Genomic DNA, 12,530 nt, shown 5'->3' with positions numbered 1-12,530 from the left:
TTTAGAAAAGCTCGCTTAATGTCAGTCATTCTGTGAGGGTAAAGAAAAGATAAACTTTTGGCCCGTAAAGATTAGCAATCGCATCACATGAGAACGGGAAACGAAAAGATCGCCCGAGTCCACAGTGCTATCAGTGCAACCATGCCGTTTGATTAACAGTGTTTAATGAGGAGGGGCAAAATCACAGGAAGAATAATTTAAGTCACTCTTTCCTGCGTAGAATAGCCTAGCCCACGTGGACGCGCGCATATTACGGCAGCGTTATCGGCATCACGGGGAACTTGACGGGAAATTTTCAACAGCGTACGTCGCCGCGTGCAAGACTTTGCGGGCGCGAAAGTGTATTGCCATGTCGCAAATATGGCGGAGTAGCACAACCAGCAAACTCAATGTCCGAACTTGTTGCACGCCTTGCATTCATCGCCCCCTGCACTTACTCACTTACGCGATAGCATCTTTGGTCAGGTAAAATTCCTGGCGTCTTAGCATAACTGCGAAAAACTAAAGAAAGCCGAGAGAAGCGCGAAATTTAAACTAATTTGAAACGCCTTCAATCGATCACCACACCTTCAAAGACCCGAATCGCAAACGAAGAACGATCCCATGCGACGATTTTTCGCGCACTAAGTAAACGCATCTACCAACGATCTAAATGTATACCGATACGGGGTTTATGTGATAAAGGTATACTGTTGTACTCTTTCTTTATGATTAATGCCTGTAGTGCCTTACGTAGCACCGTTCCTCTTTCGCGATTTTCAAGTAACCCTTTTGACACAGTGGAAGCCCGGGTTCACGCACATCCCGGGTGCCCAGAAATCTTATCAAGACTTGTCGGTCGACCAACCGGTTTATGGGAAATAGCGTCAGTTTTTGAACAGGTACCCCGTCGGCCACAATAAGAAAGCACTCGCAGTAAAATTATTTGCGTCCAGCCATAACCACATGGTATGGGAGTGCCAGCAACCCCCTGCCTTCGCCCCTAGCCCCAACCCTGCCTAGCAGTGGGTGGAGCTGCTGACTAGCTCCGACCTCTTACACCAGCGACGATTGGTGGAGAGGGCATGAAACCCAGCATAGGCCAAGGCATCCCGGACTAAGGTAGCCTCCCACCGGGTGGGGGTGCCCCAACGTCAGCACCTCGACTACAATAAAGTTTATTCATCATTGCATCATATGATGGCGAACAAATAAGACGCCGAGCTCCGCTCCACCATAACGTTCCCTCCACGTTACCTTGTTTGGCAGCATGTGAAGGCTCTCTGCACGTTTTCTTATTTGGTTGCCTATAAACGCCTCACCCCACAGCCTGGTTGAGATCCATGTCCGCCCTAAATATTCCTATTTCCATCCGCCACGGTGGCGACTGCAAACTAATGTTTGCAAATATCCGTCAAACCGGTAACCTAGATAAACCGGCTCGAAGCGACTTTGGCCCTGAATGCCAGTGTCGGATTATCACCAAGATATAATCAGTACGCATCCGGTTTCAATAGTATCCGGCTAACGGGTATCGTAGTTTTTAACGTTTGGTGGTGTAACAAATTCTGCCGTGGAGCAGGAACGAAAAAAAATTACGCCCACCTCCCCTCGCGGGAACCCTCGTGTGATGCGACGCTGAGGGGGTTCAAGCGCAAGCGGAGAGCAACCGTCAAGCGAAAGGCCGCCGGAGAGTGGAACACCGGTTATATGCGCAGCGCGCCCGAAGGAGAGGAGACCGCTGAAGAGAGGGTACTGCACATGCGCCGGCGCCAGTGTGTCTGCCGCGGCTATGACGCAACACAATCCACTTTTTTCCAATCGAATCCAAATCCAATCCAAGCCAAGCCAATTTATTCGAATCCAATCCCATTGCCCCTCGCGAGAGAGGGGCATCGGAGAGGAGAGGGGAGTGAGCGGCGGAGAGCGCAGCTCGCGCGGCGAGGAGAATGGGGGAGGGGCAGACGACAACTTCGCCGACGACGCTGCATGGACAAGGCGAGTGAATGAGATGCAGTCGCATCTAAAAACATCGGCTTCAAAAAACCGACCGCGAAACAGTGACGTTAAAAGATCGACCTACTCGCATTTGCAAAGATATTTTCCGCATATGAAACAGAAATCCGGATATCCGGATACAAACCCGGTTAACAAGGTACGCTAACTGATCACTCTGGTTATGCGGCTTTCGAATTCGAATAATCGTTGAAACGAACATCCGGATTTGCAGCAACACCGTTTTAAAGCAAAGCTTTTTACCTCTACCCCACAAGGGTTCCTTCGCGACCGTTGGTGTCACCAGAAAACTCCGGCGAACCAATAAAAGAATTCACCGGCACCGCCGGGAACCGAACCTGGAACTAATAGACTAACAAAGCGAGAGCCCGTTGTCTTACCGATTTAGCTACGAGCCCACGCGAAGACTGGGAAGACAGGTGGTGTACTCACCAAGCACATCTACGTGTTTACCCCCTGCGTTCTCTCTGAAGGCCACGTGAAAGCGTCACGCGACCATTCACGCCCGTCTAGCGGCCCTGTGCGCACCTTCCTCATGTGTTAAGAGTTACAAAAATTAAAGGAAGCTCACACCAATGCATCGCACCTCACTTCTAGTACGCCAATGTGCTAAAGCCTGTGGCCTCCAGTGTTCACGTAAACAATCACAGCTCCTTGTCGTCCACCCTCACGCCAAACCAAGGAATACATTCAAATACTCCTTGATGGCCAGGCCATCACTCCAAGCCCCAGCATCAAGATCCTGGGCCTACATCTCGAGGCTAACACCAAGGGTGACGTCTCCTTGCAGCGCCTCAAAAACAGCATTAATCAAATCATACACATGATCAGGCGAGTTGCCACCAAGAAGCGAGGCCTAAAGGAGTCCGGTACCTTTAGATTAATTGAAGCTTTTGTCCTCTAGAGAGTCACTTAAGTCAACCCCCTGTCTTCTTCTCGACAAGGAAGACATAGAGATGCTTTATATAATGATTAGAAAGGCGGTCGAGCAGGCCATTGGTCTCCTCATGAGTGCGTCCACACAGAGGCTGCTTAGCACGGGGCTCCACAACACGGTGGAAGAGCTGATAGAAGGCCATATTTCTAACCAGAAGGTCCGACTCAGAACTGCGATGGGTAACCGCATGCTTCACCAGATTTCCTGGGCAGCCCAGAATGTCACTCCGCTTGACGTACTCCCAGACTTTTGGTGACTAAAACTAAAGATGCTCCCTTTGCTTAGAAATATTAACCCCTCACATGACGAGGGTCACCGAAAAGCACGGGCTCAAGCGCTAAACACCCCCCTCGGTGGAGATCGTGCAGTTATCTACACAGACGCCTCCAAAAATCGCGGGCAGCAATACGCCATCATCGTGGCTACCTCCAGAACCAACCTCCTTGCGTGTGCCTCGCTTAGGACCCAAGAAATGACGGCAGAAGAAGAGGTAGCCATCACCTTGGCTCTCGCTCAACCAGGGGTTCGGAGGGTAGTCATCGATTCCCAGCAAGCCTAGTCGAATTACCAGTAGAGTTGGCTGTCGTGACCTGCACTGCGCGTGCTAAAAAACCACACCCCAAACGGTTCCATTCAGCTCATCTGGACACCCCCTCCCGCTTCAATGGAGGGCGACAAATACGCCCACCCAACAAGCCTGCGCTTTTACCTCCCGTGCTATGGAGCTGCACGAGGACAGTCACCCGCTCGTCACGTTCAGGGAGATAACCCAGCATTATCGCCTTCTGAGACAGAGAGTACCTTCGCCTTACCCTGACCTTTCCAGAGAACAACAAACTACCCTACGGCTCATACAATCCGGGCTCCTTCCCATAGCCTACGCGTCTTCACTTAATGCATCCGAATCGCTACGACGCTGAATGTAAATTTTGCTCAGAAGTAGGAACCCTCCGCCGCGTAATCGGGGTGTGCGACTTTAGCCCTGAGCACCTTCCTCTCTTTCCTTCAACTACCCAACAAGAGCAATGGGAGATGCTTCTGTCCGCAGGCCCTCTCTACCTACCCAGCTTCAGCGGGTGGGCAGAACACAGGCCGCGCGGACTGCATATGGACCCCACAGAAGAAGGAATCACTCCCCAGGTCTGCACTCTGGGCCGTTCAGAAACCTGAACAGAAGTATTTCTTTCTCCTCCTCCTTCTCTGCCGCACATCTCGTCGCCTCCGTCCGCGGCGCAGAGACGGAGAAAACAGATCGTATAACACCGCGTTGGAGCTTGCTTTAATTTTATAATAAAAAGTTTCCACTCTTGTGCTACACCAATGCAACTCAACCAAACACCCTTCATGCTTCATGCATTGATTTAACCTTAACAAGAATATCTCTTTGAAGTAGTAAATGGTGTGGTTCAGTGCATTTCACTTCTCTCTGGTTTTGCTATTTGTAGAGCGATGTGAGGGAATTTAAAGGGACCCTGCAACACTCTTTGAGCAGTACAAGTAAACCTGCGCGACGTTTAGATTACACTGCCAGGAATACCTGAGCCAAATATTACACGTGCACGTGAAGCGGTGAGCGCGCAAATCGATGTGAAAGACGCGGAAAAACAAACAGCTCTCTCTTCAGTTGTCCTCATTATGCATGGCCTAAGGGACGTCACATAGGCCATGGCTGCCCGATCGGCTGTCACTGGTCAACTTCGCGGGTAGATTCTCCCATTTCCGTCGTCGTCATCGCTGTGTACGAACCTCTTCTATGCCTGAACCTGTAGGCACAGTTTTGCCGTTTATTTTGTGTTTTGAGTGCGGGCGGAGTTTGAGTGATGAGCTCAATACTTCCCTTTCAACGGGACCACTCGCCTACAAACGTTTATTGCTTCAAAAACGCCCTACCAGCCCGAGCGCGCACTTGCGAGCAGGCACCCATGCCTGCTTTTTTGTGGCACCAGACCGGAAATAGGCCCCTCCGCGTTGCGGAGAAAAGGAGAAAACTACCCGGCATGTGATATATCGAAGGCCGCGAGCCGCCCCCCTCTCCGGGAGAGAGCGCGCAGCTTTCGTCGCCTTCTCCGCGCTCGAGTTGAGAGGGAACGATTATGCGCGATTTCTCATCGCGCGTAGTTTCGTTAATTGTGAACGGATTTTCATAATTCTTGCGGGAGGAGATTTCTGGGACAATAGACTTTATGCCAAAATACAGTACTAGTAGTCGATGGCAAGTGTTGCAGGGTCCCTTTAAGTGGCGTCGCATGGGTAATCGTTATGGATGCCGTTTACAGCTTTGCTTTCCAACCACATTCACGGGGTGGATTGGCGCGATTTTTTTTTGTATCACCGCACTACTGCAAACGCCAGTTGCGACATCGGCAGCGGCGACCGTTTTTCTGGATGCAGCGAAAAACAAGCACCACCATTTCTTCAAATTTCGAAGCACGCGCTTAAGATTCCCTGCACTTGGCCACAATTAATCCATAACCCTCAACTACGGCGCCTCTTGTAACCCTGGGTAACTTCGCCGCGTAAACTCGCGGAACCTGATTGTTTTCTTTTATTTTCATCGTCTCTTCTTCAACGCCTACTGAAACCACTCACTAGGCACTTCGAAAGCTTCCAAAATACGCAACAATAAAGTGGAGTCATGCTATTATGTCTAGAAATAAAATGTGCTCTTCGCTATTTCCTTTTTGTGACACCCTATTGATTTGTTTAGTCGCTTCATTCGCTGCGCCGACGGGCGGTGCTTTCGCTCTTATCTCTTCTTCAGCCATTCTGTCCATCTACTCCTGCCGTTTTCACTGTGTGCACGTGTAGAACTTTTGTAGTTTGTCTTTAAGGTGAAAATTTTGGTGTCTGTGAGTGCGAACGGGCTGAAAAATTCAGGGACACTGAGAAGAGGAGACAACGCGTGTGGTGTGGTGCGATGTTGTGTGGTGCGACCACTTGGGAAGGAATAGCACAGCGAAATATTTCCGTTTCCAGCGGGCGGCAGGTCAGCACACTTTTTATTCAGTCAACGTTATGAAGAAGCAAGCGCTATCCTTATTAAAAAAGGTGCAGGGCGAACCGAAAAGTGTTGTGCTGTTGCTCTACAGCGGATGTCTTTGCTTGGTGCAACGCATTTGTCTGTAATGTTGTAAGCATGTGACGCTACTTGTCGACAGTTTCTCATGATCCGTAATGAGATAAAACGCGCTAACAAGACGAGGACGAAGAGAGAATACACAAGCACAAGCGCGAACTTTCAACCTTTTTTGTGTATTCTCTCTTCGTCCTCGTCTTGGTAGCGCGTTTTATCTCATTATGTGTCACCAACAGGCCCAAACCTCGTCCCTCTTGGAACTCATGATCCGATTGATGTCAGCGGACACGCACACGGAAATTCCGTTTCGGTGTCGGTTTGGTCAGTGGTTGCTCTTCATTTTTTTTCCACCAGAGAAAAGCATGGAAATTATGTTCGCCGAATGTGCTTAAATGCTTTTTTTAACGAACTGTTTTGGCTTTAAAGCGTTCCGACAATCAGTTTCTCATAGTGATATTACCACATTTGAATGTTTATTAACGCGAAAGAAGACCCCAATATTATTTACGTGGCAGCTGACCGCTTCCATTCCGTGTTACGGGAAGTTTGAGTTACCTGCGCGACGGCCGCTAGTTGCGCTTCGCTTTTCAACCAGTACTAGGACACATTTTTTTACCTTGTTTGCACTAAATATTTGTTTGGCTTTTGCGTGTTGTTTATTGGTATTCATGGTGGTATTTCTTCCATTATCTAGGTGTGCGTATGGCTGAATTACTCAGAAATTCGCAAGCTATAAAATGTTTTTTTTTTTTTTTTGGCTAGCAAGTGTACAAGAATAAGAATATCGAGCGGTCGCTAAAGGTGGCGAAATGTGCTGGTCGTCTCACTTCATAATCATTTTATTATTCACGAACGCGTTTTTATGACACATCATTTCTTTATCATTGCATCGGGTTCAGCAAATGAACGTGGTGGCCGCTGCAGCAATTTTCTGTATACGATGAATTGTACGATGATCTGTCTGATGTTTTTGTAACCGACACAGAATGCGAACATTTGTACTTAATATACGAGATACAAAGCTCTGTTCTATTGGGGCATGTACTGAACTTCGCTTGCGACACACTGCTAATAATCCCAATGAAAAACCACATTTCCCGCCTACTCATTTTGCTTGCCCAAACAAAATGTTCACGCTTCAGGGCGTGCTGGCTCGCTCGTGTGGAACTTAACAAGATTTCCAAAAACGTTTTGTGCACGTTCTGAGTGTCCAAGCAAATTAACAACTGGAAGATGTCAAAAACAAGATGTGCACAATCTGAAAAGTAAAATGCAGGCGGTGTTTGTTCACGCTTGCGCCACACAAAGACAATCGCCTTAGTTCAGCACATAGCAGACGATGAGCCGCACGGGGCTTCCTCCTCATGCATCAACAAAAGCGCGGCCGAAGCAGCATCAGTGATTTTTTTTTGTTATTTTGTTTTGACAGTTTGGCCTACCAGGCACCAGGGGACAAATTGGCGCTAGTGACGCAATCATCGGTTACCTGGGAGGATATACCAGCTGACCAAGCAGTGATGAAGTCGCTGTGAAAAATGTTTACTCCAGCAAACGGCGACAGTGAGAAAAATAAATTCAAGGACAGTCAGTAATACCCGGGGCCAAAAAAATACGACTACGAAATAGGTTCCCTAAAATAGAGCCCAGAAAAATCGAAACCACCGTATGAACATTTATTCCAGCGAACTGCGGCCGTCAAGGGTAATACCGGCTACAGCACAACATCGGCATGCACAAGCACACACAACAGTCGAATCGCGACACGGTTTTGGATCCACGGGACGAGGGACTTAGGCGAAGGTCACGGCGACCTCAACTTGGCCGCACAGGACGAACTCTCGGACAGCCGCCCATTCCGCAGGTACCGTGAGGGCCTTCCTCACCCACCGGCCAGTACCACCCGCCCCTGCAAATGTGCAGGCGCAGTTACACGTCTGCAGTTCAAGATCACCTTCCGGGTCAGATGGGTGCTTGAGGATCAAGTGGACCTCGCGGTTAAAACGCAGCCCGGCGTTCCCACCATCACCGACAACGTCACCCCGGGGCTGCACTAGAAGCTCGAAGATGACAAACTTTGTCGTAGGGTCGCTAAAGCAGGAGAACGCTTCGAGCTCAGCGCGGAAGTGACGCATCTTGAAGCGAAAACAGCCCATGGTAACCACGTCATGTCTATCTGCCCACTCAACTCCGGGAGTGTCGTCTTTTTCTGGCCATTCGATAGAGACCTCATCTTCAGGAGCGCTGGACGCCATCACAATGCCTACTGCACCCGCGGTTTTCGGATCGGCCACTGGTCCAGAAGCGGAAGGCACTTCGGGGTTGTCGTTCCACGAGGACGCCGGTATCTCCACCAGCAGACGGCATTCGGCGTTCCATGTGCTGGTTGGGAACGAATCCTGGGGTGAAACTTCCACAGGCGGCACAGTCTTCGATGAACCGTTCGAACGGTTGGACGCGAGACCACGGCTGGCAACATTCGTGCGCTTCAGAAGCACGGCGAGCTTCTCGCGGACGGCCCTGGCACGTTCGAGGTACTCTTGCACGACTGTCTTGAGATCGGCTTCTTCACCCAACGTGGTAGCGGCAGCTGTTTCATTTGCGACTCCAGACCTGGCGAGACACGACCATTTGCTGTGCTGCCAGACGTCATTATGCGGCAAGACTCGGCCACAGCTGGGGCAGGGTAGCTCGTTGTGATGACATTCTTCCCGCAGGTGCTGCGGCAGGCGGCCGAGCGTTCCGATGAACTCGCAACCATGACGGGCGTTGACGCAGAATACCTGGTAAGAAACGGAGTGTTTAAGTTGTCGCTACACGCTTACTTCGCGTGATAAAATAAGAGTACTACCCGTCCTAAACACTTTATGAACACTATGCACCAATTCCCGTTTGATGCGTGGCCCGGTGAGACACGAGATTAAGTACAAAGTAAGCGCGAACAAGAATGTTTCTGCAGACTTGTATCGCTTCTGCGTATAAATGATGCAGACTAGTAGGTATGCCATGGTGAAGATAAAGACCTGCGAGTGCTGCCGCTACGACCCGCCCACTTCCTTCGTGGTGGGAAATTCCAAGCCGTCACAGAAGACAGCGAAACGATTAACTCGGGAAGAGATCGAGCACGCGGTCATGGTTTTAGTCCCCTATGCCGAGGAAAAAAGGTTCGACTTTGGGCAATGTAGCCCGGTAGTTTTTACCTCTTAACCTCAACTGGGTTCATCGTTCGCCATGAAGTAAATTCCAAAAAAACTACCACGTGACACCGTGTAGAAATCTCAAATTATAAAGGAACACGCCGTAAGCTGCTTCCCAACGCATTCCTAATAGCGCCTTAAATTTGTGGAGCAGACATAGCCGCAAGCGGCTATGCTTCCGCAGTGCAAGCTGCGGGGTGCACTTTTAAAGCAGCACATAGCACACCCTATACGTTTAATCAGCGGGGTATACAGCAATAACAATTTTTCAGCATTTGTTCACCCTGAATTGACTCGCCTAAAGGGCGAAACACGTGTGCGGAGAACGCCACGTTTCCGCACGCCTCCGGAAAACGGCCCGGAATCCTCCACGGGGGTTCCAGACGGCTACCAGAACAAATTACGGAGAGGGAAAAACACGCCGCGAATGTGTTTCGCCCAAAAACCTACGCACCCTATCTAGTTAATATAGCAATCAACCACAAGGACGCGGTCTGACCTGGAGAGCGTTCAGCGCGGTCTCTCTTGTTTCCCAGTTTCCATCGGTGCCGGTATCCGGGACGGGTGGAGCGTCGGAATCGAACGGGCATCCGCTACCGCAGTCCTTCTCGAGATGCTTTGCGCAGCGTTTGCAGAAGATGTGGCCGCACGAGTACCGCCGGCACGCAAGGGCATTGACGCCCAGGACAGCTCTGCACACAGCGCACATGCAGCTGTCGGGCGGCGACTCGAGGAACACGATGGGACGCCATTCCAAGAGCGTGCAGTTCCTCACACCGGATACTCGGAGCGGTTGAGCTTCCTCAAGCGCCATGATTTCGGTGCAGGATTTAGAAGAGCGGCAAGTTCGCTAGTATACGTGCCACTGGCAGAGTGTGCTGAACACCCGAAAGGTTGGCGCCACTATATCGCGACCCTGGGAGAGAGGGGAGGCGACGCGTGCGTAAGACGTAGTTTGACGATACGCCGACAGCATTATCGCCTCGCACTCTGCTTCTGCCTGCAGTATGTATTGGGACAGAGCGATAGTTCGGGAACTAGATAATCAAACACTTTGAAGCAATTCCCTGAGCAACAGAGGCTACCTTTCTCTCTTATTTATTTTTGCCAAATTTTCGACATAGTTTGTTTCCCCAAAAGCACAACTGCACAATTAAATGTCACATATAAACAACGAAGCTGTTTAGCGATTCGTAATTTTTTGTGTCCGCAGTTAGAAATATCAAGCAATTGCCGAGCACGTGCACGTGTGCGCGGGCGTCGCGGCGGCCACCGGAACGATAACAAAACCAAGAAAACGCCGAGCCCTCATGTGTGCGTGCCTCGCAACGACCACCCAGCGTACCCTTTGCACGCTTGTCAAGCCAAGTATAACCAGTTAGGGAGACCGGACAAGATTTCAACGGCCATCCGGCATCTAAATAAACCAAGAAAATGTCGAGCGCTCGTGGGTTCGTGCCGCACGGTGACCTCCCAGCGTCTCCGGCGCACGTTTATGACCATACCCACTTAGGGAGGTTGGCCATTATCGGCCGAAAAAACGTCAGCGTTCGCCGTAATCGTGGCAACACTCGCTCGTAACGAGAAAGACTCGCCATAGCATGAGCCCTTCCAAGGTGATGTCCAATAATAAGCAATTCCAATAAAAAATTGAAAGACGCTCACACGTACAGCAACAAAGATGAAGTAAAGGTTGTTGCAGCAGCGAAGAAGCAAATCGGCTACAAGCGGGGAAGTAAAACGCGGTGATTGTCGTGAAGGTTGCCTACAGCTTCGCTACCTTCAAGTCTTACGCGTTATGGGACATCTTGAAGGTAGCGCACTTAAACACGGACACTAGGGAAAGAAACGACAAACCACAGCGCTTTCCCTAGTGTCCTTGTTTAAGTGCGCTACCTTCAAGATGTCCCATATGCATTACCAACTAGCCCAGTTGTAACTTCTTCTTACGCGTTAGTGTGAGCTTGATTCTTTTTTTATACCCCACTTCTCTTGTGCTGTTCCCTAACACTTAAGGCAGTGAACTGGCTTGACGAGCACTGCAAAAATGCAACGGGATAAAAAGGAGACGCACACGCTGAAAGAACAGAGAGGAAAGAATACTCTGGAGAGGCTCTGGCGTCATTTTATGTGAAGCTGATCAACCATCTTCATCTTGGGGTGTCCCTAAAGCCCACTCCCTTAACCGTCATCCTCGGTTGCGCCTCGCCTTCTGCGGAACTACTTTCTCTCAAATACCGGATAGTGCACAAACGCCCAAGAAAATGTCAGAGGCCGCGAAGTTTGCCGGGAATCCCTGGATTGCATTGCAATCCTACAAATCGATTTGATGTACATCGCACCTCTGAGACATCCCTTGTCTGATTTAGTGACGGCTGGTGGTGTAACGGATACGACCGTTCTAATGCGATCTGGCAGACCCTCGATACTACTTCAGAAACTTCGTTCAGTAACACTGGCTGCTTAACTGCTTGCTTCGTTGCAAATGTCGTCGAAAGATGCGCCTTCTGCGGGACCTTCAAGTATTACTTCTCCTCCCCCCTCACCCTTTCACTCTCTCTCGCTCCTCTTTCAGTCTTCCGAAAATTCATAAGTGCTCATTGCAAACGCGTCTGTTTGAAAAGGTCTGCATGATTTTAGAGAAGCCAGACAAAATAAAACTTCGTTCTTGTCGAACGAACGAGCCGTCGGTAGCTTACTCAGCTCCATTTCAGTCATGCAATTCGTCTTGTCCCCCAACAAACATACAATGCTAAAAAAATTCCAATTTCGCGATACAGTGGGTCATATGGGCCCCATTGAAGCATCATGGGCCAGCTTTAAATACGGGTATCGCTCTTATGCCTCCACGTTAGGGTTTAAGTTACACGATGAAACCGAAGTAGAGGCCTCCACTAGTATTGCCCAGTCACGTTTCTCGCCGCAGTGTCTTTGTCGTAGCATAGATACATCGCCTGAGAGTGGCCGAGGCGTTGACCTTCCATTATGTTTGAATATTTCGATTGTTAATTTCCGGTTCACGATAAAATGGGTATAATTGTTATCGGGACACAGCAGTTTTTTTTAATGAACCAACCTTTATTTTATGTTCCTTTCTGTAAATGTTTATGCTTCTGGTGTTTATGTTTATTTGATGAATGCACAATGCGGAACGCAGTGGCGAAGGATCTGTCTGGCGTCACTGGCAGGGTTAAAGAGGAGGAGGAGCCGAAGCTCCGGAAAGGGGAGGGGGGTCAGGGGGGTCTCAGCCCCGTGTTGTCGATAAAAAGAGCCCACTGCTTTTGGACCGATTCCACAAGACATGTTCCGAAACAAAAAAAAAATATAT

The 12,530-nt window shown here is 49.7% G+C and overlaps 1 protein-coding gene across 1 annotated transcript; it reads right to left on the bottom strand.

Annotated features, from left to right (window-relative positions):
• Positions 1-6,901: 6,901 nt before the first annotated feature.
• On the bottom strand, positions 6,902-10,173 carry LOC144158773 (uncharacterized). Its single transcript, XM_077689912.1, has 2 exons — positions 9,702-10,173; positions 6,902-8,788 (listed from the first exon to the last, which is right to left on the bottom strand). The coding sequence occupies exons 1-2, from the start codon at positions 10,014-10,016 to the stop codon at positions 7,799-7,801; spliced, it is 1,305 nt and encodes a 434-aa protein (XP_077546038.1). The 5' UTR covers positions 10,017-10,173; the 3' UTR covers positions 6,902-7,798.
• Positions 10,174-12,530: the final 2,357 nt, after the last annotated feature.

The sequence above is a fragment of the Haemaphysalis longicornis genome, unplaced genomic scaffold (assembly GCF_048455015.1).
Source record: "Haemaphysalis longicornis isolate Haplotype H1 unplaced genomic scaffold, Haemaphysalis longicornis Haplotype H1 scaffold_10, whole genome shotgun sequence".
Taxonomy (NCBI): domain Eukaryota; kingdom Metazoa; phylum Arthropoda; class Arachnida; order Ixodida; family Ixodidae; genus Haemaphysalis; species Haemaphysalis longicornis.
The sequence above is the reverse complement of the archived record's forward strand: the minus strand, read 5'-3'. Positions and strand labels throughout refer to the sequence as shown.

Excerpts from the sequence above, each read along its gene's own strand:
- LOC144158773 (XM_077689912.1), bottom strand. The coding sequence starts at position 10,016 with ATGGCGCTTGAGGAAGCTCAACCGCTCCGAGTATCCGGTGTGAGGAAC. Across the intron at positions 8,789-9,701 it reads CCGCGCTGAACGCTCTCCAG|GTATTCTGCGTCAACGCCCG; the intron begins GTCAGACCGCGT and ends GTTTCTTACCAG.